Here is a 25,448-nt window from a genome sequence, read left to right as displayed (position 1 = left end):
CCTTAAAACAGACAAGCATCAAACACCTTAAGATTTGTTAAAATAATTTATGAGCAACCCTGCGCTTTTGGCACATGAAATGTACTGTAGTCTAAACTTGAATATATGTACAATAAATATTTGATATCATTTTTACAAACACTATAATTTAAAAAAAAAAATTAAAAAGAATTGTTAGTCAATGTTATTTATTTCACATGAAGGCCAGCATTTTAAATTTAATTATCTATAATATAAGCGGGCTGGTAGTGTATCAGTCCTTCCGTCTGTCATCGTTATAGATTCTAAAACCATAAAAGTAAACAACAACAAATGCCTTGCTTTTTACTTGTACTAGGTTCTATTTATGTAAGGACTTAAATTTCTTGATCTTTGGCAAAGCTTTCAGTCTTTTGCATACGTCAAGAAACGTGAAGAAAATATTAAATACACTCACATTGTTGTAAAGAAAGTATCCAGAAACTAAAATAAAAAAATAATTATAGCGTTAGAGGTTTATGGTCCACAGTTCGCGACGGCATATGGAATGCATTCTAACCAACCAGGAAGCGTCAGTGTTTAAACAACAGTGATGGATCCTTGACATATTCAGGTTTTTTTTCTCAGCCACTAGACTTAAAAATACGTTTCAATTTCACTTTTGGTTTAATTTTTCCGTCAAATTTTTATCCAATGAAATGGTGTGTGTTTCGGCTCTGCTTGTATAAGAATATATTTTGAATAATAATGTAAATTTTAATGTTTCTTCAAGACATCAAAAGACGTTTCAATTGAAAGACGTCACTTTATCAGCTATTATAACAAGTTACAATAACATTTGAACTGCTCCAAAAGCAAACTCATTAAATTTAGAAAACCTCATCAAAAGCAAGTGAAGAAGGTAGGCCTATATATATATAAGCTATCTACAACTTAAAACTACACTAACATTTTCGAGAAGTTCTAACTGTGAGACAAACTGGCTCATCCAAAAATGATGTACACTCCTCAAGTCGCATTGGTCTGTGTTGTAATGATGTTGTGGTCAGCCCCTAATGCAAGCATTGGTCAGCTAATTGAAGTGGACCTAAACAAGGGCTTCATATATAGCACCCCGATCTACTGCTCTGCTGCCGTGCCTAGCTATTTCAACTGTAAGCCTTCAGCCTGCTACTGGTCAGGGTCAAGGTCAGAGTGCTGCATGTACAAAGACAAAACAGGTAACACAATATAAGTTATAAAACGAGTTTACCGTTTAAAATAACATCTAAAAAATCAATTAATGTGTATTTTACCAAAACTGAAAAAAAAAAAAAATTTTGGCATACACATAAAAAGAATTATTGAAATTCAATAAACACAATGTATGCTAAATAATTTAATGAAATTTTATTTTAAAGTCAATGTTTTTTTTTTAAATTTTTGTAGGATGTTAAATAGAGGTTCATGGATTTCCATTTGATATTAAAATTTATTAAAATTCTATAACTATTTGTGTAATAAATTTGCAAGTAGCTCCTTTCAATAGGGCTGGTAAGTAGATCACCAACCAATTCTACGGCTCAATAAAACCTGCATGAGCCATATAACTGATTGGTGACCTACTTACCAGCTTTATTTCAAACGGGATATGCTTCATAACTAATACATTATTTTAGCAAGCGGCACAACGTTTGATCAATGCAAATGCAGCAGCAAAGTTAGCTGTCCAGTTACCACGACAACAACAGCCACAACTACCTCGACCACGACCACGCCAACCACTACTCCAAAAGCTTATTATGCGAACGAACCCCTGTATTGTACAGCCAATGTGCAAGCTGATGCATATAAACTTTGTGAACGCCAAGACTCGTGTTTCTATTCAACAACAAGAAGCAAATGTTGCTCTCGACTGTCGGGAAAAGGTAAGTTTACTAGAATGTTTATAAATGACATGTGTGGGATCGTACTATCATCCGGAAGTTGTTTTTTTTTCATGTTGTAATAAAAAAATTACTAAATATAAGTTAACTAAAGTAGTATTTTAGAATTAAATAGTTATTTCAAAACGTAAAGTTCCAATTTTAAAAGGTCTAAGCTACTCTGAATGTTTGTGATCTGTGTAAGGGGAAAGGGTGGGAAAACTAAAGTGAAAATAGAATAGTGACTCTTCTTTAAAGAAATACAAGCATCCTCATTATCTTTTCAAAGACTCATGAGACAAATGAAGTAGAGTTCATTTGCTTCATGACCTCAACATATACGGATATAATTCGGTCAGTACCATTCATGTAATAGGCCTATTAGTGATTTATTTTTTTTAAAAGCTGCATATTTCCTTTTTATGATTCCTCAGCAATAAAGTAGAATCCAATGTTATGGGGGGGGGGGGGGGAGTACAAAATGACATTGAATTTCTAGGATTGGGGGTCCTCTTTTAAAATGTCCCGGGCTTTTTGGACACAGACAGTCCCTACCTGCTCCCTTGCATTAGTGTAGTTGTAAATCATATTTTAAAATTTATTGTTTCCTTAATTAATGTTTTTAGCGATTTTGCTTTACTTCGTTTGATTGTTCCCTTTAGATGTTACTATACCGTTATCTGATGACCCACAAGACGTATTAAAATTTTGGGGCGTAGAACCTCAATGCTTCTGCTCTGGAGAAGTTCAGTGTCTCTAGGTAAGTATTCACTCGCTTTGCTTATGTCTTTATTTGTTTTCATATGTTGTGTTATTTTATACTCATAAAACAGGCTGCAGTAAATCTCTCTCTAACTCGCTTTCTCTGTCTCTCTTTTTCTCTGGCTCTCTGTCTCTCTTTCTCTCTCTCTCTCTCTCTCTCTCTCTCTCTCTCTCTCTCTCTCTCTATATATATATATATATATATATATATATATATATATATACATACATATATGCAGAGGCGTAGCGAGGGGGGGGGGCGGGGTGTGTGGACCGCACCGGGTGACACCATTTAAGAGGGTGACACAAAGGCAAAAAATAGCAAAATATATAGAGAAAAACTTGAGTGGGGTAGCAAATCGAAAGTTTGAGGTGGGGGGGGGGGGGGGGGGGGCGGGGGTTGCAAATCGAAAACTAGAGGAGGGGGTGGAAATCGAAAGTTTGAGGGGGGGGGGGGTGCAAAACGAAATTTTGAAAGTTTGTCCCCGGGAAGGGTCGCTACGCCTCTGGGGGTGTGACACCATTAAGTGCCGCACCGGGTGACACCTGACCTCACTACGCCACTGTATATATGTATATATGAGTGTGTATATTTAAATATATTTATTTATATATTTATGAAATATTAAAATAAGTTATGACATGTTTGCTAAATATCTATACAATGTGAATATCATTTATTTGCCTCAGGTTCTCACCATGCCCCATCAGAAAGCAGGGTTCCTATGCTGTGTCGAAGAACCCAACTGAAATTCATTTAAATATATATATTAGCTCTATTAACCTTTATTCGTATAGTCTAAGTATAATTGGACTAAACGGATATTTTTTCCTGTAATTTACTGATTCTTTTTAATAAATTTAGCGTGTTATTTTTGACATAGTTGTTTATTTAACTTTGTTGAAGCTTGCGTGTTTAGCATTGCTCAGTAACGTATGCAGAGTGAAGGGCATAGGAAGTATCTGCCATTGTTTTCAGAAAAGTTGTGCTATTATAGCACTAAAATTAAAAAAAAAACTGAACGAACTGTAAAAAAATTCGCAAACACGATGTTGTCAAGAACTACATTTCATTTGTTCATTTGATGATGTTTTTTTGGAAATGTTTTCCTCTGTAGTTTACGTCTTTTCTGGTAAAAATAAACAGACCGGCAGATTTATCTTTTGTTATGAGAATTCCTATTCGCTGATTTAATGAATTTAAGTTACCTTTTTCAACAACTCCACCTGTTCATGCGATCGTGTGTTCAGCACTAGGCTTATCCGCCATTATATTCTCTTAAGTAAGTAAGGCACCTGTAGGAGCTGGCTGAAATTAAAGACAATCTCAAGACTTCCTAATTAGCAGTCGAACACTGTACCATACGACAATGCAGTCTCACAAGTAATTGCACTATATTTTTTAAAGTTGCTATCTCTTATCGGGTCTAATTTTCTCTTTCAAATGACAGTTAAAAATTAATGTCAGTTGCTTGAAATCCGCAAGCATGTTTGAAGAAACTTGAAATTAGTCAACATGGGCATCATCACAAGTGCATCTGTTATAACTGTTATAACAAATACAATGCCATATTGGGTACTGACACACTTGTTAAAACAATAACTATAATAAAGAGCTTATTTTAGTTAACCATAGATACAGCAGATAAATGCTGGAATACAGTGTGCTGTCTTCATTGAATCATGAGAAAAAAAATACATTTTTACTTTAGGTCTTTTACCGTCAGAAATTATTACCATTTTAAAAGTGATTACAATTTTTTTACTAAAAGTACTAGTAGTGCAATGTAATTGTTGCAACAGTTAAAAACTCCAGGGAACGAGAAATAACTATAAACAATTAATGCTTCTATTAGTACATATCAAAAAATAAACAGGGAAAAAGATGGACCAAGAGTTCTACATTTTATTTTCTCAAACATACGAATATATGACAGCTGGACGTCTTCCTCGATATACACTTACCGGAATGCGACAAATGCCAGAAAGCCGCTTGCCGGAAGGCCGTTTGACAGAAACTAATATGTTAATATTATATTATTTTATCAAGTTGAAGTTCTTTATAAATTTGAATGTAATACTAAAACAAATCAGTTAAATAATTTGAAGTATTATTTGACATTCATTTTAATAGTTGCGGGTCCGAGATCCATGCAGGCGTATTTGGATCTAAGTTCCACAAACATCTTCTCAGAGCTTTCTATTTAATTTCACTGTGTAAACGTTAAATTGGTATCAACTGTTTTAATAATTTAACTAAAACTTGTAACGATTATATAATGTAAAGAGTACTATGTCTAAAAGCAAAAAAAAAAAAAAAAAAAAAAAAAATTAAAAAAAAATCATACTTTTAACACTTAAGTATATTCTCTTCTATTTTCGAAAATGGTGATCAAAGCTGCAGATGAAGTGGAGTTAATCTGTTTGTGTATCCACTTGATATGAATATATCGTGTGGTCAGCAGTATGCCTAGCTGCATTTACCTTCACAACGAAAAATCTGGTTTCTATCAAATATGCGACCTATTTCGGACAGGAATTATAACGCAAGACTGTGGAGTTAACAGTCCCACGCGCTAACATACCGCCACGTCGCACCATTTATTTAACAATAAATATCGATTTTAATACACATTTGTTTTGTGATCTTTGAAAAGTAACTCGTTAATTTGGGATTTTACACATTTGAGTAGATGACTTTGCATTATCCTGACGATATTTAGAACAATAGTTTAGCATACATTTGTCATTTTGGTTGTATCATAAGAAAAAAAGATACAATCTTCCAAATATTTTAGTTTTCTGTTCGTTTTATAGGCCTACTTCACGGAGGCGTAGTGAGGTCGGGGCAGGGGTGCGGACCTTTTAACGGGGTGACACCATGGCAAAAAATTGCTAAATGTACAAAAGAAAATCCTTGTTTTCCAGTTCCATTAATGATAAATTAAAGTTAAATAGTCTTTTTAATACACATTGACAATTATTACAAGAGAGTGAGGGTGACACCATGACGTAAACGTGGTAACTTTAGAGAAAACAGTGCTACATCCAACTGTATTATCAACAGACTATAGATAAACATCGTTACTATTACGTCTATGTAGGCCTATAGGGCCTATATATATATATATATATATATATATATATATATATATATATATATATATATATATATATATGTTTCTTGGGGGGGGTGATACCCCGAAGTGCAGCACCGGGTGACACTCGCCTTAGCGACGCCACTGCTACTTCTAACCACTGTACTTTAAGAATTATGCCCAAATACATATCTTCTTTCTAAGTAATTAACTGCACAGTTTAAGTTTTAAACATACACTTTTTCTTTTTATCCGCACAATACGGTATATGGTCTTCAGTAAATAGCAAATTTACTATGGGCGATGAGGTATGGTTCATAAAAACTTTGGTGTGTGTAAATGTAGGCAGGCCTTCTTCTGCACCGAATTATTTGAATTTTTGGAATTCCCTTCAGGTTTAATAGCCACAAACAAATATCCAGTATAAGTCGTTACCAGGTCAGTCATATTTAATAAGTGGCGATGGTGGTATGACAATCTTAATTTAGTCGGTCTAAGCAAACACTTTTTAAAAAAAGATGGTATTTAAAATATATATTGTGAAAAGGTAGGCCTATATATAGCGGTATTCTCAAGGCAGAGAATCCTAGTTTAGTGTGGTGCTTGATGAAGCGTGGAGTCGAAAAAATGTTTTCTATGTCAATTGTCAGCTTGGTTAGTGTAGCGGTTTTATTCTGGTCAGTGCTTAAACCAACCACTGGTCAGCTGATTACACTTAATTACAGCCAAGGGACCAACTACTCCCAGCCGCTCTACTGCAACGACACTTTTACGTTCATATACGACTGTAGGCCTGGGGCTTGCTACTGGTCTGGGTCTAGATCTGAATGCTGCATGAAACGTTCAACAAGTTGTAAGAGTTTTGTTTGCTCAAAAATATAAATTTAAGTTTGTGTTTGTTTTAAATTTGTAACAGAATGGATACGTCGAAAGTAATATGAATTCCTGTTACAACAGTTCTATTTACATCGTATTTGCATTGATCCTTTATATCTCCAACAGCCAGCGGAATAATATATGACCAGTGCAAATGTAGCGACAAAGTCGGTTGCCAGGCAACAACAGACACGGGGAGCACCGATCCTGTTTACTGTACATCTGATAGCCTGACAACATTGACCAAACGATGTGCCCAGTACGACCAGTGTTTCCTCGCCTCGACCAGAAGCAAATGTTGTTTTCGTACCCCTGGAGGATGTAAGTCCTAACATGTTCACGAATCTAGATTTGTTAACACTTTTAATTATTTATAGATATAATAGAGAATCGTCTGACGAAAGATATTCTTGCTCGAATATTTTAAAATGTTTGTTATCGAATATAGGTCACAATAATCCATTCTTAAATGTTTAAATTTTAAAAATATTAATGAACAATCAGACGGATAAATATTTATAAAACTCGAAACATGGTGTGTTTGTATTATATTTGTTGGGTTCTACGCGCATCTGTGTGTAAAGAAATTCATGTAGGCCTAAATAATTACACAATAAAGTAGCAAGCTTTACGGTAGCTATATCGGATTGCAGAAAAGTTTTTTTTTGTCGTCTTGGATAGTGGGTGTCTCTTTTTAGTTTGTGAAATGAGAGCTTATATAATAGTACACATGTCATTGTGGATTTTTACACGATTAATAAAACAAGTATAAACAGCATAATACATTTTTAAATGCATTTTGATTTTAAAACATAATGAAACAGAACTCGTTTAAAAAAAATGTAAAGTATATATAGTGGGTGTCTCTTTTTAGTTTGTGAAATGAGAGCTTATATAATAGTACACATGTCATTGTGGATTTTTACACGATTAATAAAACAAGTATAAACAGCATAATACATTTTTAAATGCATTTTGATTTTAAAACATAATGAAACAGAACTCGTTTTAAAAAAAATGTAAAGTATATAAGATACTTAATGAGACTACATCATTGTGAATTAAACAAAAGCTCATAAAAGCTGTAAAATCGCTCAGAGGCGTTTCGTCGATTGTGTCATCTAACAGCTATGTCATCTGTGTATTGATGGTCATCGGTGAATTTTAAATGGTAGTGGCAACCTATCACACGCAGGCCGAGATTTTAAAAAATTAAACCTATTATCGGAACGTTAGGGATTAACTTATCATTACAGAAATCTGTGGCTAGTGATTTTTACAATGGTATTAGTGCAATACAATTGTCAGATGTTAAATCAATGCATACTTGTCTTTCAGATGTGACGGCGATATCAGCCGTTGGATTCGATCCTCAGTGTTGGTGCCAGAGCACAGTAACCTGCTGAGAGCACATCGTGAGTTGATTCGTAAAAAAAATATTATTAATAATTGTATCATTTTTAAACAGTTTCTTTAGAGATAGTAAGCCGGTAATGTATATGCATATCCAAAGACACGAAATGAGTTTTAAGACGGAGGTGGGGTGGGAGAAAGTGAAGGTAGCTGCTGAGTTAAGATCATTACGTTATAATGCATATTATTGAAACGAAAAACTAAATACATTTCTAAGCATTATGGAATATCTTGTGATAATTGTCTCAAAATAGTCTTAATTTTTTTTTTTTGCAATTTCAATAGCTACACTAATTATACTAAGTATAGTTTAGAAACAAACTATTACCACATTTTAAATTGATATACACATAATATTTTTCCTCAGTTTCATGGCTTGACTTGGACTAAATTACAATTACCCCGATTTTTTAACTTTAGCAGTAAATATTGTAAACTCTGATTAAAAAATATTAAAAGAAGTAAACAAGAATGTGTTCAGTTTTTTTTTCAGTGTGATCGTTCATGCTCTTTGATGAAGTAAATGTGTGTCTATTCTTCTTTAACATATATTTAACATCTATTTCACAGCTAAATCCAACGTATTGTTAGCTCTGAACTGCCATTTAGTTAGCGAGGATAAGCCTTGATATAATCCGCTTGTTATACTTATAGTTAGAAAAGTATGACTGTGTATTTTATTACAGAGATTGATAGATATATAAAATTGACACACAGTTTTAATTCAAGGTTCTGAGGTATGTTTGTGAAATGGTCATGACTTTCCCCTCTTCTAAACAGGATCTAATAAAACTGAAATATGATTTTACTTTCCTTGGTTCATTTTTATTATTCGTCACGCAGTGTACTCTTTACACTTCAATCGACATATCATGTTTCAAAACGTTTCATCACTGGTAACTCTAGAACGGACAACCTTGAACTAATTCAGTACTTTTTTAAAAATATAATTTTAGCCAATAGAATCACTTACTCTGAAGCTGTTTAAAATACGCTGAGCGATGTATTTCAGGGGGTTAATTAAATGCATGAAAAGGCAGTAGAGCTCTCTGATTGTGAGATAGGTCTGGTAGGTTTAATTATAACAATTATGGCTTACACGCAAAGAAAGCAACATTAAAACAAATGTTAACAGAAGCGATTTGTGTATAATGCTATTTTCAGATCGAATTTCTGGGACATAGTTATTGATCTGCTTCTCCTCTCTAATGTTCAACTTTATTGAGTTAATGTCAGACTTTAAGATCGTAATTTAACATATTTCGCTTGATATATTTACTTTTTAGTTGAGGTGCTGCTTTTCCATAAGTATCCTTATTGTATTGTATAATTTTAAAGTTTATTTTATTTATCCACAGAAAATAGACGTCAACAAGGATCCAACCTTTTTTTTTATGAAACTTCATAAATTATAGATACATTTAAAAAGTAATTGTGTATCAAATTACATTTAAAATAAAATAAAAATAATTAGAAACAAATTTATGTCTATATTTGTGTTTTTTTATTTAGTTATATGTACTACAACCAATTGTGTAGAAGAAACAATCTTTCTTCCTATAAACAATCAATGCGTGACTATTCTTATGACATGTTTATTTGAAATAAAGATGAGCGTAATTAAAATTTTGCACTACACGTAGCAAAATATAAGAGTGAGACTCAAAGACAGTTTCTTCCAGACATCTCTTCCGGGGGGGGGGGGGGGGGGGGGCGGGGGGGGGGCAAAGAAAGTTTATCGCCCCCTCCCCCGAACAAAATGGAATTTGTATAGAAAATATATACTTTTAACAGTGTCCGACCCCCCCCCCCCTTCCCGGAAATTTGAGTCCACCCCACCCCCCCTCCCACACCCCAAAAATTTGAAGTGCACCACCGGAGAAAAAAGTCTTGAAGAAACACTGCTGAAAGAGTAAGACATAAAGGGGATCAAATATAGCATTTTTAAAGATTTTATTAAAATCATATTTTTTATAAAATCTGTACAATGAAATATTATTTGTTTAAAATACATAAAATTATGAACGTATGATTTTAAAATGGATGCTTAGTAACAATAACTTTAACATTAATGCAAAAGATGTTGGTCACTGAATTTAATACTTCATTCAAAGAGAACAAAATGTAATAGTATTTTTATTTTTGTAAACATAGAGCGGGCGATTAAATGTGTTTCTACGCCCCTGTTAAGCAGGATTTTATACACACCACTGTACTACCGCATGAAGTTTAAGAAAACATTCCTTGACAACAGGGCTATCACCGATGTCGTAACGTCAATAGCAAATGCAATATGTCCTTTGATGTTATAAAAATCATACGAGAAAAAAAAGGTAATAGTTCATTTTAAAAATATTTACTCTCCTTAAAACGTGAATATATATTTTTAAAGAGTACACCTTGATACGGTACATACGTTCATGCAAACAATGTCAGCAAGCCTCTATATTTTAATGTGTGTATAGAAAAACCAAACAGAACGAAAAACAGTATAAAAAGGAATCATTACAAATAGAAAGACTACAGGTTTGCTATTGCATAAGGATTTAGCGTCAGAACCTGTAGAGTTGTGAGGATGATGTCCATGGTTAGTGTTGGTCTGATGTGTGTAGCGGCCGTGTGGTGGTCAGCCCCGCAGCTAAGCACGGGTCAGTTAATTAACGTCGACTTGAGTCAGGGCGTTAATTACACCACGCCCATCTACTGCAGCGCTGCGGTCAGTGGGTTGACCGTATGTAAGCCGTCGGCCTGCTACTGGTCAGGGTCAAGGTCACAGTGTTGTATGTACCGGAACACATCAGGTAAGATATAAAAGGTTAATGATACCAATGTTATATATACACTTAAAGTTTGTTTCGAACCCAATCAAACAGTTAAGTGTCTAACAAGTCATTCAGGTACATTGTAAACATTTAGTTGTGAAATATATATATATATATATATATATATATATATATATATATATATATATATATATATATATATATATATATATATATATATATATATATATATATATATATATATATATATATATATATAATTACTTGGTTTCTAATTATTGGAAAAAAAATCTAAATAACATCATTAAAAGCATACTAAAATGAATTTAAGATAAAAATACAATTAAACAAAAACTACCTAACAGTTTATTAGGTCAATTGCTACCTCTATTAGGTCAATTGCTACCAGTGTTTCTTCCAGACTTTTTTCTCCGGGGGGGCACTGGAAATTTTCGGGGGGGGCGGTAAACTTTCTTCGGGGGGGCGGACACTGTTAAAAGTATATATTTTCTATATAAATTATATAAATTTCATTCTGTTCGGGGGGGCGGTAAAAATTTTTCGGGGGGGCTTCGCCCCCCCGAAGAGATGCCTGGAAGAAACTCTGATTACTACCTCTAAACCAGAGACGTAGCTGGGAGAAGGCGGGTAGGGCGCGAGCATAAAGGTGCACGAAACGGGGTAGAAAAAAATTAAAAGCACATTCTGCGATGCATTACTGAATTACACACAGTTAAAGCTTCAAAAAAATATATTGTACTTGGCTTAATGGTCTTACTCAACTGTTTTCTACATCAATTATGTAGAGGGAGTACACGTTTTTGCCAACGATAATAGCTATGAAGAGGGCGCAAAATTGTTAGTTCCTCCCGTGCACCAGAATGGGTTTACACGTTACGCTTCAGCAATCATCTTCAATACATAAATACTTTAAAGAAATGTTGCAGAAGTTCTAAAACCTAACGTATTAAACGATTATAGCTGTTTAATAGTTTGAGTAAATACTATATTTCTATGCTTGTTGATATCTGCAATAACTAATGAAAAAGGTATGTATAACAGCTTTTATCTTTTATATAACAGCGAGTGGGATACTGTTTGACCAGTGCCTGTGCAACAACAACGTGAACTGTAGCGTAGTAACATCAACAACAACAGCGACAACAACAGCGCCGTTTGTGTACACCGTTCCGCTTTACTGCCCAGAGACAAGCTACGCGACCACTTACATCAAAAGCTGTCTCTACCACGACGCTTGCTTGAACTCGACCACCAGGAGCAGCTGCTGTTCTAGGGTGACCTGGGCGAGTGAGTATTCTCCTCTGGGGTGGGGTGGGGGGGGGGGTTGATATTTCACATGTCTTGATAAATAGCTAACCTCTTCATTAGAAATTTAGTGTAACTAATGCCCGTCTCGTATAATGATCATAATGATCATTATTTAATATAATTTTTGTTTTGTTTTTGTTTTTACGACGTGTAGTCGAAATGTCCTTTCCACAGCTCACACAGACAAATTTTCTACAGAAAAAATACTTTCGCTTTGTTTTGTAACGTCATTTAAATATTACCAGATTCACATGTCTATAATTGAAAACAATGATCTCGGGCAGATGAGGCTCGTTAGCTGGGGACAGCCACTCTTCTTGGAGAGACAACTCAAAAATCAAACAACTGCTGTCTTGTAGTTTGTTCTTGGTTGGACAAAGGCTATGGAAGCAAATCCAAAAACAAAAGCAGGCTAAAATCGAAGTCCTCAATGGCGTATAACCATTTTACACGTATACTTAATTGTGCTGGAATTAAAAACAAAGAAGAAGAAGAAGAGAAAGAAAACGATGACAACCTTCTACGCAACACGAACTAAACCCTGTAAAAGCACACTTTATATCTTTCTAGCAGATATTATATTGTATTGTTTCGACATCTTGTATGAAAACTATATGTAAAACCCCTCTTTTCCGTTAACTTTGAAATTCATGTATATACTACACATAATATTATTGTATGTAAGCTTTTATTCGTTTTCTTCCCCTTCATAGACAATGCACTGGTCACGGTAAATATGACAGTCACAGCTACATGTCACTGCACAGCTGATGTACCTTGTGTTCAATAAAAACACAGTAAGTTTCTGTAAACAATTTTAACTTAAATTATTTGTGGTTTTGCTATTTAAAGTATTAGGTTAAACTTAAAAACACTGTTAAAAGTAATTAATATATTTTAGATATGTATATACTTGTATCATAATAGGTCAACAATGTCAAGTTTACATCTGTGTATGATGATTGCAAAATAATTATCTCAAGTTCAACTCTATCAATAAAATATTATATTTCTGCAACGATTTTCTTTGTTTTAGTTATATGTAGCTATTTAAATTTTTTTTTTTAGATTTAGTGAAAAGTAAAATAAATAAGATCTTGTAAAATAAAGTTTGTACCAGTGATGCTATTCCTGTTAACAATACGTTAGCTGCGTTTCATGAATACGTTTTTTTTACTTCTTCCATTTCATAAACATATAATGGACAGAGTTTGTATGTGACATAATTGTTTATGGGTGGGTATATTTGTGGACAGCCCGATAACAGACAAATACTGCCCTATGTGCATAAGATTTTACTTTTCATACAGAACATTTAATCTAAAGTCTAAATATTAATTTTTTTTTTTAAATTCTAAAATGTCAGATAAGTTTTCAACTAAACAGTTTGATTTAAAAAAAAAAACACATGTGGCGAATTTGTAAAAAGTATGACCCGTCACACAAAAGGTGTCAGAATGCGCCAAAAGTAAACTCGAAAGTCTCGAGTTCAAATCCTGGTTCAAGTCAGTAGAAAGTCCCTGAGACCCTCCTCCCCCCCCCCAACACACCCAGTTCAGATGGATACCTATCTCACGTTAGGGATAGTAAACAAAAAATAGCTTTCCCTAAGGGCGGTCCGATTTTAAAAGGGAACAACTGCTGCCTTGTTGTTTGTTCTTGGTTGGACAATTGCTATGGAAGCAAATCCAAAAAGAAAAGCAGGCTGAAATCAGAGTCAATGGCCTCAATGGCGCATAACCAGTTGACGCGTATACTTAATTGTGATGGAGGCGTGGTCGAGTCGGCTAAAAGCTCATGGTTCTTAAATTCGAAAAAAAAAGCTGGATTCCTTCCAAAACTAAAAATTTAGAACGAAGACGAAGAAAAATGAACGTACATATCCTCACAGAAGTTATAATTTTATCTGACAAAGAAGAAAACTGTTCGTGGCATGGTGAGGTAAATCCTGCTTAAGAGACAAAGAAAATAATTAGATGTTAATTAATGTGTATTGGTTGTACTGATATATATATATATATATATATATATATATATATATATATATATATATATATATATATATATATACGTTAGTTTTCTATAATTTTATTTTAATTGAGACGACCGAGCATTCATTCGGTAGCCCGCACGAGATCAGAGAAACATGAACTTTAATGGATCAGTCGTAAACAGCTGTTTTGAAATATAGTTAAAACGTGAACATCTACATCAATAAAGTTAACATTCAATTTTAATTATATTATATTTAAAAACATATATTATTAGCAGGCCTACGACCTTTTTGCCCTTAAAACTGGGAGTAATACAACGATAGCAATAGACATTTTTACATCCTGATTCATTTCATTGAATGCACTTTCTATATTTTCCGCCGTTATATATTTTCTATACACAAGTGTTTCAATATCATATTTCAATAGATGTACCCGTGTATTTAACCTTTTCATCAAACACGGCCACCCATAGAGGTAACACTGTAACGGTCAACCTTGAGCTAGTTCCCGACTTCATTCGTTGACCTTTACCCAATGAAAACCGACATTGCTTTTAAGGAAAAAAAATGCTTGAAATACTTTGATTAATTTACTTAGAAAATAAAATTTCCGAATTGAATAAACGACATTCCAGGATATAGGCGTGTACTTCTTTGAAGTATATTAGCTTTAAAAATACATCTCGTAATACAATTATGCAAGCGTAAACACTTGAAAATGAAAAATAATCAGTTGAGCTATGTGCATAATTACGCTTAGAAACTATAAAAAGAGAACTGAACGAATATCGGAACACTGCAGCCAAGACAAGAGTCTGTTACTCTGTTAGAAGAAAAAATTGTGGAGAATGATGTCCCTTGCTGTCCTGCTGTGTGTTGCTGTCCTGTCCTGGTCAGGTCCTAACCTCTCCAGCGGTCAGACCATCAACATCGACCTGACCAAAGGCTTCAACTACACCACGCCCATCTACTGCCCGTCTGCTGTGGCGGGTCTCAGCGACTGCAAGCCGTCTGCTTGTTACTGGTCAGGGTCAAGGTCAGAGTGCTGCATGTACCGCGCGACTTACAATGGTAGGATTTTAATTTTCTAAAATATTTCAGTTAATTAATGGATAAATTTTAGAGACGCATTTGTTAGCCATAAACCTATATGTTATCAACGTAATAACATTTTTAAAAGAAGTAGGCCGATAAAAAAAAATAACCTTGGTTTTTTCCTACATAGTTAACTTTTGTCTTTTAACGAAATCATTACTCAACATTTATCTAAAATAAGACGTTTTCCAAAGGTTACATTTAGGATGACATAATATCAACTTCAGAATTAGTTTAATATTTTTGTAATACCTGCAGATTGAGCAGTACATGCTTAGAGATATTTTATTTTGAGATGGGTATTACTAGTGCCGAAGTCGTAAAAGATGTATAAGGTTTAGAACACGGTATGAGGACACCTGAAAAACGGATCTCTTACATATCCAGGCAAGCTAAAACTGGTTTGGTGTAGTGTTCCTCATTACATTAACACTAAATGATTTTAAAGGAAATTTGTGGTCGGATGGTAGAACTTTCGACTTGAACCCGCAAATCTCGAGTTAGGATCCCGGTTTGAGTCTATATACATTTGATGGGTACCTGATTCACGTTAGGGAAACAAAATGAGGCTGGGTGTAGTGCTGATCACACTGTCGAAATCCTTAAAACGTATGAACTCTACTTCATCTGCAACATGTTTCTTGGGCTGGAACTAAAAATGTGATGGTGTGAGGATTATATATTGTAATCTTAATAATTCAAATCTCCTTATATAAATAAACACACACACACACACACACACACACACACACACACACACATATATATATATATATATATATATATATATATATATATATATATATATATATATATATATATATATATACATATTGCATTAGTGTGACTGTAGTGTTCATGAAATACACCAGTCTAAGCTGAAACCTTTAAAAGTATGTTTATCTTGACTCAAGGAATATTGGTCGACCAGTGTAAATGCAACTATAAAGTCAACTGCACCGTTGTATTGACTACCACTACAGTGTCAACAACTACAACAGAACCATTTTTGGATGGATCACCACAATTCTGTGACGCATATACTCCGACTACACCCAAGAACTGTTCTAGCATCGACCCATGTTTTAAAAAATCAACTAGGGCTAGCTGTTGTTATTTAATCTCATATGCAGGTCAGATATTAAAATTACTCTCTTCTACATATTGAAATTATGACTAATGCTTCTTTCAGACTTGAACATTTCGGGGGTTGGGGGGGGGGGGGGGAGGGGGCGGACACTGTTTAAATTATATATTTTCTCCATAAATTATATTTTTTTTGTTGAGTCGGTAGACTTTTCTTCATTATACAAACATACACGTAAAAGTACAAATATCATTTTTATTCAAATCATTCTAAAGTTTTCAATAAAAAAATGCAGGTACAAATTTATAGTTTATAATGTAACAAAGTAGTTTAATGTTTTATTTTCAGGTGGAAAATTTGAACAAAAGTGTACTTGTGAGGATAAAACGCTGATGTGTTAGAAGCTAAACCTTATACGTACGTATTCGTATTTATTGTTATATTAAAAAACATATTTAAGTCAATGAACGAAATATTTTCTCCCTTTTTTCTCGTTACTAAGTCTTAGGCGAGTATTGCTCATTCAAAAATATAGTTTACATTTTCACAAGCTTTTAATTAGTTCACGTTCGTTGGTTTGTGGCAAATCTTGTAATTCAATATTGACCAACTTCTAATTCAGCTATTTCGTTCACATTTTCCAGATACCTTCGACTTCGAGTTTGTTTAATATTTGTTTTATTTATATTTGATTTATGTTTTGTTAGTGATATTTTTAGTTTAATTTTTTGTTTCATAACATATGCATGCTATTATATATACTTAATCTTTATTTTTGTGTTAATATCCGCAGATAATGGACTTCCAAAACGACTTAATCCTATTAAAAAAGAGTTCTTAACCTAGAGAGCATATAATACAAAGATGTTTCACACTAACATGGAAATAAATATATTAAAGAAAATACTTGTATTTTTAAATTGTTTTAATGATTTAAGTTTTCTATATGCAGACAAAAAAATCACATGGAATGAAAATATACAATTGCACATACAATAAATCTACTAGAAAGAAAAACAGTTCAGTTTCTTTAATGCGGTATCAATCAAACTTTGTGTAAAGACTGTTAAAGGTCGTCCATAAATGACGTCACACTCTTAGGGGGGAGGGGGGCCCGTAATTTTGTGACGGTGTGTGATGAAGGGGAGGGGGTTCAGATGGTGTGACGTCACACTTTTGCATTATAATAAAGCAATCTTAGAAAACGAGTTTTAGCTGTTATTTCACGTTTTACAAAACAGTTTTAATAAATTGTAATAGGAATTGATTAAAAGACTATGTTGACATAGTTCTGACAAGATTTTGGAAAAATATCCATGATTTAAGAAAAATTTAACAGCCTTTTTGAGGGGGCGGGGGGTTGTAGACTGAAGTGTGACGTCATTTTAGGGGAAGTCTGGCTATTTGTGACGTGTGACGGAGGGGAGGGGGGGGGAGGTAAAATTCGTCAAAAAAAGCGTGATGTCATTTATGGATGACCCCTTAGACAAAACTTTTTTCGACAACAAAAAACTTCCTGTTTTTATTTTTCTCGTTATATCCAGAGTAAGAGGTTGTCTTGTCTGGGATAATCTGTGCGAGATCGTTTGTCATGGAACCGTTTTACTTGTTTAATACTTTATTTCTTTGTGCGTTTTTAATGCCAATAGTTTAGAGGGAGTAATACGATTATGTAACTCGTTTTATTTTAAGCAGTGAATTGTGGTGAATGGGTCGATATTCATTTAAAATCTTAAAAAAATTTCTATACAAAGACACGTATCTATACATAGTATATATATATATATATATATATATATATATATATATATATATATATATATATATATATATATACAGTGGCGTAGCGAGGTCGGGTGTCACCCGGTGCGGCACTTAAGGGTGTCACCCCCCCCCCCCCCCAGAGGCGTAGCGACCCTTCCCGGGGACAAACTTTCTAAAATTTGAAATTTAGCACCCCCTTCCTCAAATTTTCGATTTGCACCCCCCCACCTCAAGTTTTTCCCTATATATATTTTGCTATTTTTTGTCTTGGTGTCACCCCCCTAAATGGTGTCACCCGGTGCGGTTCGCACACGCTGTCTCCCTCGCTACGCCTCTGTATATATATATATATATATATATATATATATATATATATATATATATATATATATATATATATATATATATATATAAATATATATATATATATATATATATAATGTGCATCTCTTACTAAGACAATGCAATTAATACTTTGTATCACTTTACCCACAAAATCTGCAGAGAAAAAACTAGACCCACCAGATGCCACATTTCAAATATTTGATCTATCTGAGGTCGTACACTGAAATCCATACGTTGGAATGACGTAACGTCCTGTTTGAGACGTGTCTAAAATAAATTACTGTAGTCTAATTTACATCGGTACGTTGTAATTGGATCCTGGTATGATATGCAAGTCTACAGACGTTTGCTTTCACTTTGTTAGAAAATCAATATGTATCATAACGTAACTTATGTTCGTGGTAATTAAGCCAAAAGCGGGAGTTATAATGAAAACACATTTAGATGAATAATTTAACATGTTAAACATCTCTAATTGAATACTTTTAGACTTTAAAAATGTGACTGGAATTTGGTTAAGTAATATTTTAAAATGTATTGGCACTCTCAGCAAATTTATACAATAGTTTGTACAGAGCCTTGAGAATGTGCGTTCTTTACAAAGTTTTGTAGGTAGATCGTATATCAGACTAAGTAAACACACGGCATGCGATGCTGCTGCGTGTATAAAAATGTGGAAGATGATGTGGAATCGTTCACATCCTCAGTGCCAACCTTAGCTGCCAGATTCACTGTGGTAGAGTTCGAGCGTCTAGAGAATGATGTCCTTTGCATGTGCCGCTCTACTATGTGCTGCCGTCTTCTTGGGGTCGGCGCCCCAGGGGTGCGTCGGTCAGCAGATCACCGTAAATACCAGCACGGGCACCATTTACAGCACGGCCCTCTCATGCCCCAGCACGATTTACGGCTTGGCTGACTGTATGCCTGCGGCCTGCTACTGGTCGGGGTCAAGGTCACAGTGCTGCATGTACACCAACAAAACAGGTACACTTTTTTATTCAGGGGGGGGGGTACTTGAAATTTTCGGGGGGCGGAAAATATCCGGGGGGAGGGGCGTACACTGTTAAAGGTATATATTTCCTATATTAATTCCATTTCATTCGGAGGCGGAAGACTTTCCAGATGCCTTGAAGAAACTCTGGTATTGGATAACCATACGTTGTTTATGGGATAGCGTGGCCTAACGGTCGAGAGCTAGGCTGCTAACGCTTAAGTCTTGAGTTCGAATCTGGGTTGAAGACAGTAGAACGTCTATCCAGCTCTGATGGGTACCTTATTCACGTTAAGGAAAGTAAAGGCGACTGGACATAGTGATGACCACAATATCCATTCATGTCGATGTCCATCAAACAGAAGAACTTTTGGAAACGAACGGGAAAAGATGATGATAGACCTATGTCTGTTTAAGTAAGATGTGCAGGTTTGTTTGTTCAAAACACTACGGGTATAAACCCTTTGATAATATATTTTGTACATTTACGGCGGACTTTTGATATACAAGTACAATGTATACATTTTACATTCAATTTTCGACTTAGAAGCTCAGTCCCTAAATGTTTCAATGATCGCTTTTAGGCGAACAGCTAGTTTTCTTCTTTGTTTTAAATAAGCAACAACTAATATTTAACGACCAAATATTATATTTACCAAAGTAAAAAAAAAAGTATAGAGGTAGAGCCTATACAAGAATACACACTTATATATATATATAGGCCTATATATATATATATATATATATATATATATATATATATATATATATATATATATATAACACCGAAATCTATTTCTATTACAGCATCGGGGGTAATATTCCAACAATGTAAATGCAACAGCAACATAAACTGTGCGCCAGCTACAACAACACCTTTGACAACCACTACGACTACCACGCCAACAACAACCACGACCACACCGACAACAACCACCACAACGAAAACGACAACTACAACGAAGCCAACTACCACCGGCCCCCCTACTTTCTACGAGACCGCCAACTGCTGTAACGCCACCAGCACCACCACCATGCCTGTTACGTGTGCTGCCTATGACCCCTGTTTCCTGTCCACCTATAGGAGCAAGTGCTGCCTGTCAAGTACGCGCATCAGTGAGTACAACTTTTTACTTTGGGTTTGCTGTTAATCGTGTGCTACAGTACCTAATTAAATAGATTTTCTTAAAACCATTAATACTAAGTGTAAAATGTGCGACAAATATAAATAAACACTTGTTTATTTTTTACATATTCATTCAGAGGCGTAGCGACCCTTCCCGGCGCCCGGGGACATACTTTCAATTTGGCGCCCCCCTCGGGAGCAAATTTTCGATTTGCACCACCCCCCTCGAACTTTCGATTTGCACCCCCCCCCCCCTCGAACTTTCGATTTGCACCCCCCCCCTCGAACTTTTCAATTGCACCCCCCCTCGAACTTTTCATTTGCACCCCCCCTCAAACTTTCAATTTGGCGCCCCCCCTAAGGTCGGCGCCCGGGGACATATGTCCCCCCCCCCCGCCCCCCCCCCCCCCTCGCTACGCCTCTGTATTCATTTGACTAATATTAATTTAGTCTTGTATATCTTCAACATATTTAATTATTTGGATTTTATTTTTTGTAAACTAGAAATTTTTTTTTTAATTTTTAATTTTCATTATGTTTGTGCAATTCTGAAGGACTAGGCCTAATTGTGTAGCTTTCATCCCATAACGCATTAATGGAATATACAATCATAATGTACAACCCATTCTTTATTAAAAAAAACCAATGATGATAGTACATTGTTTTTTTCATTTAGTGTTTGCTTTATATATCTAATGGTTGATTTTTGTATAGTTGCGCAAGTTCCAACATTTGATGGTACCCTTGTGAATCTCTTGCTGGTAGATAATGTTTGTCGCTGCACCTCTGATGTTCCCTGTTCACGATAAAAAAAAAATAGGTACTGTGAGCTATACTTTAATATATTTACATTTACAGTTATAAACAATCACCACAACTAGAGTATAATATATATATATATATATATATATATATATATATATATATATATATATATATATATATATATATATATATATATATATATATATATATATCATAGTGCAATTAGAGCAGTTCAAATTAAGTTTTCACAATAACACTATTACTAGGAATGTAAAACGGGTAGATTTTGTGTCATTAAATCTTTCTACGAATACGAACTTTACTCTTAGAATTTTCTTCTTAGGCTTTCATGCAGCGTCGTAATATTAATTTTATTAAGCAAATGGGGTATCTAAAACTATCACATTCAATAAAATTACCATCTTTCCATGACGAAAGTTCTCTAATATTTTGTTGCTTTATGTTCCCGCAGGTCATCTGTCATGTAGGCTGAATACAAAACGCTGACAGCTGTCAAGACAGGCTGAATGGCTGAAAAATATAACATTTTTTAAATCAATAAAATCATTTAATCAGAAGTGCAGTTTTGTTGGGCTAACTATTTATATAATGTTTTTATTTTTATATGGACTAAAATTCTCTTTTCATTATATAACAATCTATTCCATTGGTGTGCTACATGCTATTTTTTGTGTTTGAAGTGGCGATAATGAAATAAAAAAAAAAGGTTATTTAGCTTTAAAGTGACATATTTAAGAAAAATTAAAACCATTGATATCGTAAAGCTAAACAACTTTGGATCCTGCAGTTGAAATATTTCTAAAAGATTGACGCTAGATCCACAACCAATATGTAAAGAAACAAATGCACTTTAAATTTCACATGTTTTTAATCACAAAAAAGCTCTAACTAAAATACTAAACAAGACCGCGTGTAGATATAGACATTTGTAATGATACGTATGGAACTAATCACAGTGAAAACATTTGTTTGTGTTTTCTATGTAGCAACCACAATCCACTAACACAAATATCCCAGCAATAAACTTCACGATTAGAATTTTTATTATCGTCTTATTATCAAATGGTTTGTTTTGATTTTCTGATATAAAATAAAAAAAAACAAAAATTAAAAATAATAATCATTAAAAAAGTTTTAAAAAACCCACGTTTTCTGATTGAACTAAAAAGTAGAAAATAAACGCTATACATCACAATAATGCAAGCGATCACTCTACTATAAGCGATGAAAAACGTGGGGCGCCGAAGTAAAAGTTATATTACTATTGATTAGATAATACTATTGACTTTTATTAGGGAGCTTGTAGAGAGTCAACAGTATTAGAAACTGTAAGAAAATGACGGCGCCCCACGTTTTTGATCGCTTATAGTAGAGTGATCGCTTGCATTATTGTGATGTATAGCGTTTATTTTCTACTTTTTAGTTCAATCAGAAAACGTGGGTTTTTTAAAACTTTTTTAATGATTATTATTTTCTACTTTTTAGTGTTTGTCTGTTTGTTTGCATTAAAATCTTGCTATCGATTTTATCTTTTCACTTTTTTTGGGTAAACGAAGACAACTCGTAAAAAGACAACTCGTAAAAAGACAACTCGTAAAAAGACAACTCGTAAAAAGACAACTCGTAAAAAGACAACTCGTAAAAAGACAACTCGTAAAAAGACAACTCGTAAAAAACACGTTGTGTTAACACATAGATTTGAACCCGTGTCGAGTGGGATAGCAATCGTGTGCCCAACCACTCGACCATATCGTCTCCCCCAAACTGACCTACCTCCTGTAAGTTTAAACTCGGTTCAAACTAAATTATCTGCCCCTAAGCCTGTGGCGATGTGGGATCGTTCGCTTCACTGCGCGCGAGGTACGCGTCGCTCGTTTTTTTTCTAATGGCTCGCAGAGGAGAATTATATATATAGATTATATAGCGGTCTAAAATGCTCAATAAAATGTTTCCATTGATCAATTTAGTAATAATAACAATTGAATATTCAATGGTCATCCAAAAGAAAGCTTCCCTGAAAATTTCAGCGCGCTAGCTAACTGGGAAGTGCCAGAAATTTCGATCGCAAGATTTGATTGGAAAGACAAACACAGAAACACAGACACAGAGAAAGCAAGTTAAAGAAAACGTGGGAAAATATACGATGGAAACATCGATTATTTGCAATTAAATTTTATCAACATGCAATTCGAGAAACACATAGTTTAGCAAGTAGACATAGCTTTTGTATAAGCTTAATCTATGCAGCTTATAGTCTCTCATCACATTCAATAAATGTAGAAATTAAACGGTGCTTATTTTTTACAAGCTTTTATTTAACTCACTTCCTCGTCAGTCTTCAGTCGTCAGTCTAGACGGAAACGCAGGAGTGAAAATTCGGACAGTTCTACTTGACCGACACGATTCACAGTTGGCACGTGGGTCAAGACATGAAGACAATGCAATCTGAAACTAAATTTGACTTAATTGGATGCCTAATTGATTTTTTATGAATTAATTAAAATTTGGACCGAATTAGTAGGCATGTCTAGCCAACCACACCACACGCGTCATCAATAGCTGCGCCATCACGACCACGTAATGGCTGCGTTCAAAAACCATTGCGCACCTACTGAACGTGATATTCAGTAGGCGCGCAATGGTTTTTAGTCATGTAACTCTATTATAGATAAAACATGTAAAGTACTGAAAAAAAAATTCATAAAAAACGTTTTAATAACAAGCTTTTATGTAATGATGCACTAAAAAGTAGAAAATAAATTATAGACTACTATTTAAATAACTATAAAGAAAAGCGTGGGTGTCTTCCTTAACATTAGTAAAGGTATCCAATAGATACTAAAGTGACCCACGCTTTTCTTTATAGTGATTTAAATAGTAGTCTATAATTTATTTTCTACTTTTTAGTGCATCATTACATAAAAGCTTGTTATTAAAACGTTTTTTATGAATTTTATTTTTAAATATAGTGTTCTGAAAAAAAAAAATTAGAAATAACAATTAACGCATTAGTGTCATATTTTACACATAAAAATAAGTTCATAGAATTATATATAAAAAGTATGTATAAAAAGAAGAATATATACACGTTTAACACAAAAACCCTGAGTTTAAGCTGCTTGTATATTTCAAAGTTTAAACTTAAACGTGTAGGTTATATGTTTTAAAGCTATGACGTTCATGATTATTATTCGTGATATCAGTTGAAGAAAATAATAAAGTGCGAAAAATTCAAATGAATTGAAAACTATCAAATGCTAACAAAGTAGTAACCTTGTTTTCTTTTAGAGCAAAAACACAGTGGCGTCGCTAGGTTGGGTGGCACCTGATGTGGCACATTATGGTGTAACCTCAACCCCCCCCCCTTTTATTTTCTCTGTAAATTTTGCAGATAGGGTCAACCCCCCACCCCCTCCCCCTCCCAATAAGTGTTCACATTAAATAATTATGATTTTGATTTATATAGTCAGTTTATAATACACAAGGGTGTAGCATTGTTCCCTCTGTAGTTTGCATGTTTATGTAATGGTGTCTCTCCCCCCCCCCCCCCCCACCTGTTCCCCCTCTTGTCGCGATCGTCATTATGTACTTAAAATACTCTTTTTAACTCTAATTAACCATTCATTGAACTGGCAAAAATATATTTATTTATTATATATTGGATATGATATGTCTTGCTGTCACCCCCTTAAATGGTGTCACCCGATGCGGTCCACACTCCCAGCGACGCCTCTGCAAAAACATCTGTTACAGTTCATGTTAACTTGCACCTATAAACCGCAAGGATTTTTTTCTAAATATCTCTGAGTGTTCAACACAGCATACAAATCAAAGTTCCTTTTTACATTGTGCAGCCTAAGAAATGGATTGTAATGAGTGTGGTTAGAACTAATATTTTTGTCTGTATGAGGAATTAAATACACTGAACAAGGGGCGAGTGGTTTAATAGCTTGCATGGTACTGAACTTATATGCATATTGACAATATGTTTTATGTTCCTCATTTAAACAAAATCGCTAGGCAAAAGTATGGAAACACAACTATATACTTAATAGAAATAATAGAAATAATAAAAGAATACCGAACAAAGGGAAACCTTAATAAAAAAGGTGTA

The 25,448-nt window shown here is 34.3% G+C and overlaps 4 protein-coding genes and 1 long non-coding RNA gene across 5 annotated transcripts; all 5 read left to right on the top strand.

Moving 5' to 3' along the window:
* The first annotated feature begins 926 nt into the window (after positions 1-926).
* LOC131944385 (uncharacterized) lies at positions 927-3,523 on the top strand. The gene is made up of 4 exons (XM_059304957.1): positions 927-1,199; positions 1,638-1,886; positions 2,546-2,643; positions 3,336-3,523. Exons 1-3 carry the CDS (start codon positions 974-976, stop codon positions 2,641-2,643), a joined length of 573 nt encoding a protein of 190 aa, XP_059160940.1. The 5' UTR covers positions 927-973; the 3' UTR covers positions 3,336-3,523.
* A 2,823-nt stretch (positions 3,524-6,346) lies between these two features.
* On the top strand, positions 6,347-8,498 carry LOC131944348 (uncharacterized). Its single transcript, XM_059304903.1, has 4 exons — positions 6,347-6,596; positions 6,746-6,940; positions 7,958-8,034; positions 8,400-8,498. Exons 1-3 carry the CDS (start codon positions 6,350-6,352, stop codon positions 8,023-8,025), a joined length of 510 nt encoding a protein of 169 aa, XP_059160886.1. The 5' UTR covers positions 6,347-6,349; the 3' UTR covers positions 8,026-8,034; positions 8,400-8,498.
* Positions 8,499-10,571: 2,073 nt separating this feature from the next.
* LOC131944324 (uncharacterized) lies at positions 10,572-13,162 on the top strand. The gene is made up of 4 exons (XR_009387009.1): positions 10,572-10,833; positions 11,899-12,123; positions 12,858-12,941; positions 13,072-13,162. It is a non-coding gene; the product is annotated as an uncharacterized LOC131944324 (long non-coding RNA).
* A 1,785-nt stretch (positions 13,163-14,947) lies between these two features.
* On the top strand, positions 14,948-17,222 carry LOC131944380 (uncharacterized). The gene is made up of 4 exons (XM_059304949.1): positions 14,948-15,211; positions 16,150-16,368; positions 16,671-16,739; positions 17,116-17,222. The coding sequence occupies exons 1-3, from the start codon at positions 14,989-14,991 to the stop codon at positions 16,721-16,723; spliced, it is 495 nt and encodes a 164-aa protein (XP_059160932.1). The 5' UTR covers positions 14,948-14,988; the 3' UTR covers positions 16,724-16,739; positions 17,116-17,222.
* A 1,917-nt stretch (positions 17,223-19,139) lies between these two features.
* LOC131944379 (integumentary mucin C.1-like) lies at positions 19,140-21,902 on the top strand. The gene is made up of 4 exons (XM_059304947.1): positions 19,140-19,415; positions 20,230-20,538; positions 21,263-21,368; positions 21,786-21,902. The coding sequence occupies exons 1-3, from the start codon at positions 19,190-19,192 to the stop codon at positions 21,355-21,357; spliced, it is 630 nt and encodes a 209-aa protein (XP_059160930.1). The 5' UTR covers positions 19,140-19,189; the 3' UTR covers positions 21,358-21,368; positions 21,786-21,902.
* Positions 21,903-25,448: the final 3,546 nt, after the last annotated feature.

This window comes from Physella acuta, unplaced genomic scaffold, assembly GCF_028476545.2.
Source record: "Physella acuta isolate Inbredline_101_S28 unplaced genomic scaffold, ASM2847654v3 ptg000489l, whole genome shotgun sequence".
In the NCBI taxonomy this organism is placed as follows: Eukaryota; Metazoa; Mollusca; class Gastropoda; family Physidae; genus Physella; species Physella acuta.
Note: the sequence above shows the minus strand (reverse complement) of the source record. Positions and strands in the feature narration are given on the sequence as shown.

Excerpts from the sequence above, each read along its gene's own strand:
- LOC131944380 (XM_059304949.1), top strand. The coding sequence starts at position 14,989 with ATGATGTCCCTTGCTGTCCTGCTGTGTGTTGCTGTCCTGTCCTGGTCA. Across the intron at positions 15,212-16,149 it reads GTACCGCGCGACTTACAATG|GAATATTGGTCGACCAGTGT; the intron begins GTAGGATTTTAA and ends TCTTGACTCAAG. Across the intron at positions 16,369-16,670 it reads TTATTTAATCTCATATGCAG|GTGGAAAATTTGAACAAAAG; the intron begins GTCAGATATTAA and ends TTTTATTTTCAG.
- LOC131944379 (XM_059304947.1), top strand. The coding sequence starts at position 19,190 with ATGATGTCCTTTGCATGTGCCGCTCTACTATGTGCTGCCGTCTTCTTG. Across the intron at positions 19,416-20,229 it reads CATGTACACCAACAAAACAG|CATCGGGGGTAATATTCCAA; the intron begins GTACACTTTTTT and ends TTTCTATTACAG. Across the intron at positions 20,539-21,262 it reads CCTGTCAAGTACGCGCATCA|TTGCGCAAGTTCCAACATTT; the intron begins GTGAGTACAACT and ends ATTTTTGTATAG.
- LOC131944385 (XM_059304957.1), top strand. The coding sequence starts at position 974 with ATGATGTACACTCCTCAAGTCGCATTGGTCTGTGTTGTAATGATGTTG. Across the intron at positions 1,200-1,637 it reads CATGTACAAAGACAAAACAG|CAAGCGGCACAACGTTTGAT; the intron begins GTAACACAATAT and ends ACATTATTTTAG. Across the intron at positions 1,887-2,545 it reads CTCTCGACTGTCGGGAAAAG|ATGTTACTATACCGTTATCT; the intron begins GTAAGTTTACTA and ends TGTTCCCTTTAG.
- LOC131944348 (XM_059304903.1), top strand. The coding sequence starts at position 6,350 with ATGAAGCGTGGAGTCGAAAAAATGTTTTCTATGTCAATTGTCAGCTTG. Across the intron at positions 6,597-6,745 it reads CATGAAACGTTCAACAAGTT|CCAGCGGAATAATATATGAC; the intron begins GTAAGAGTTTTG and ends TATCTCCAACAG. Across the intron at positions 6,941-7,957 it reads TTTTCGTACCCCTGGAGGAT|ATGTGACGGCGATATCAGCC; the intron begins GTAAGTCCTAAC and ends CTTGTCTTTCAG.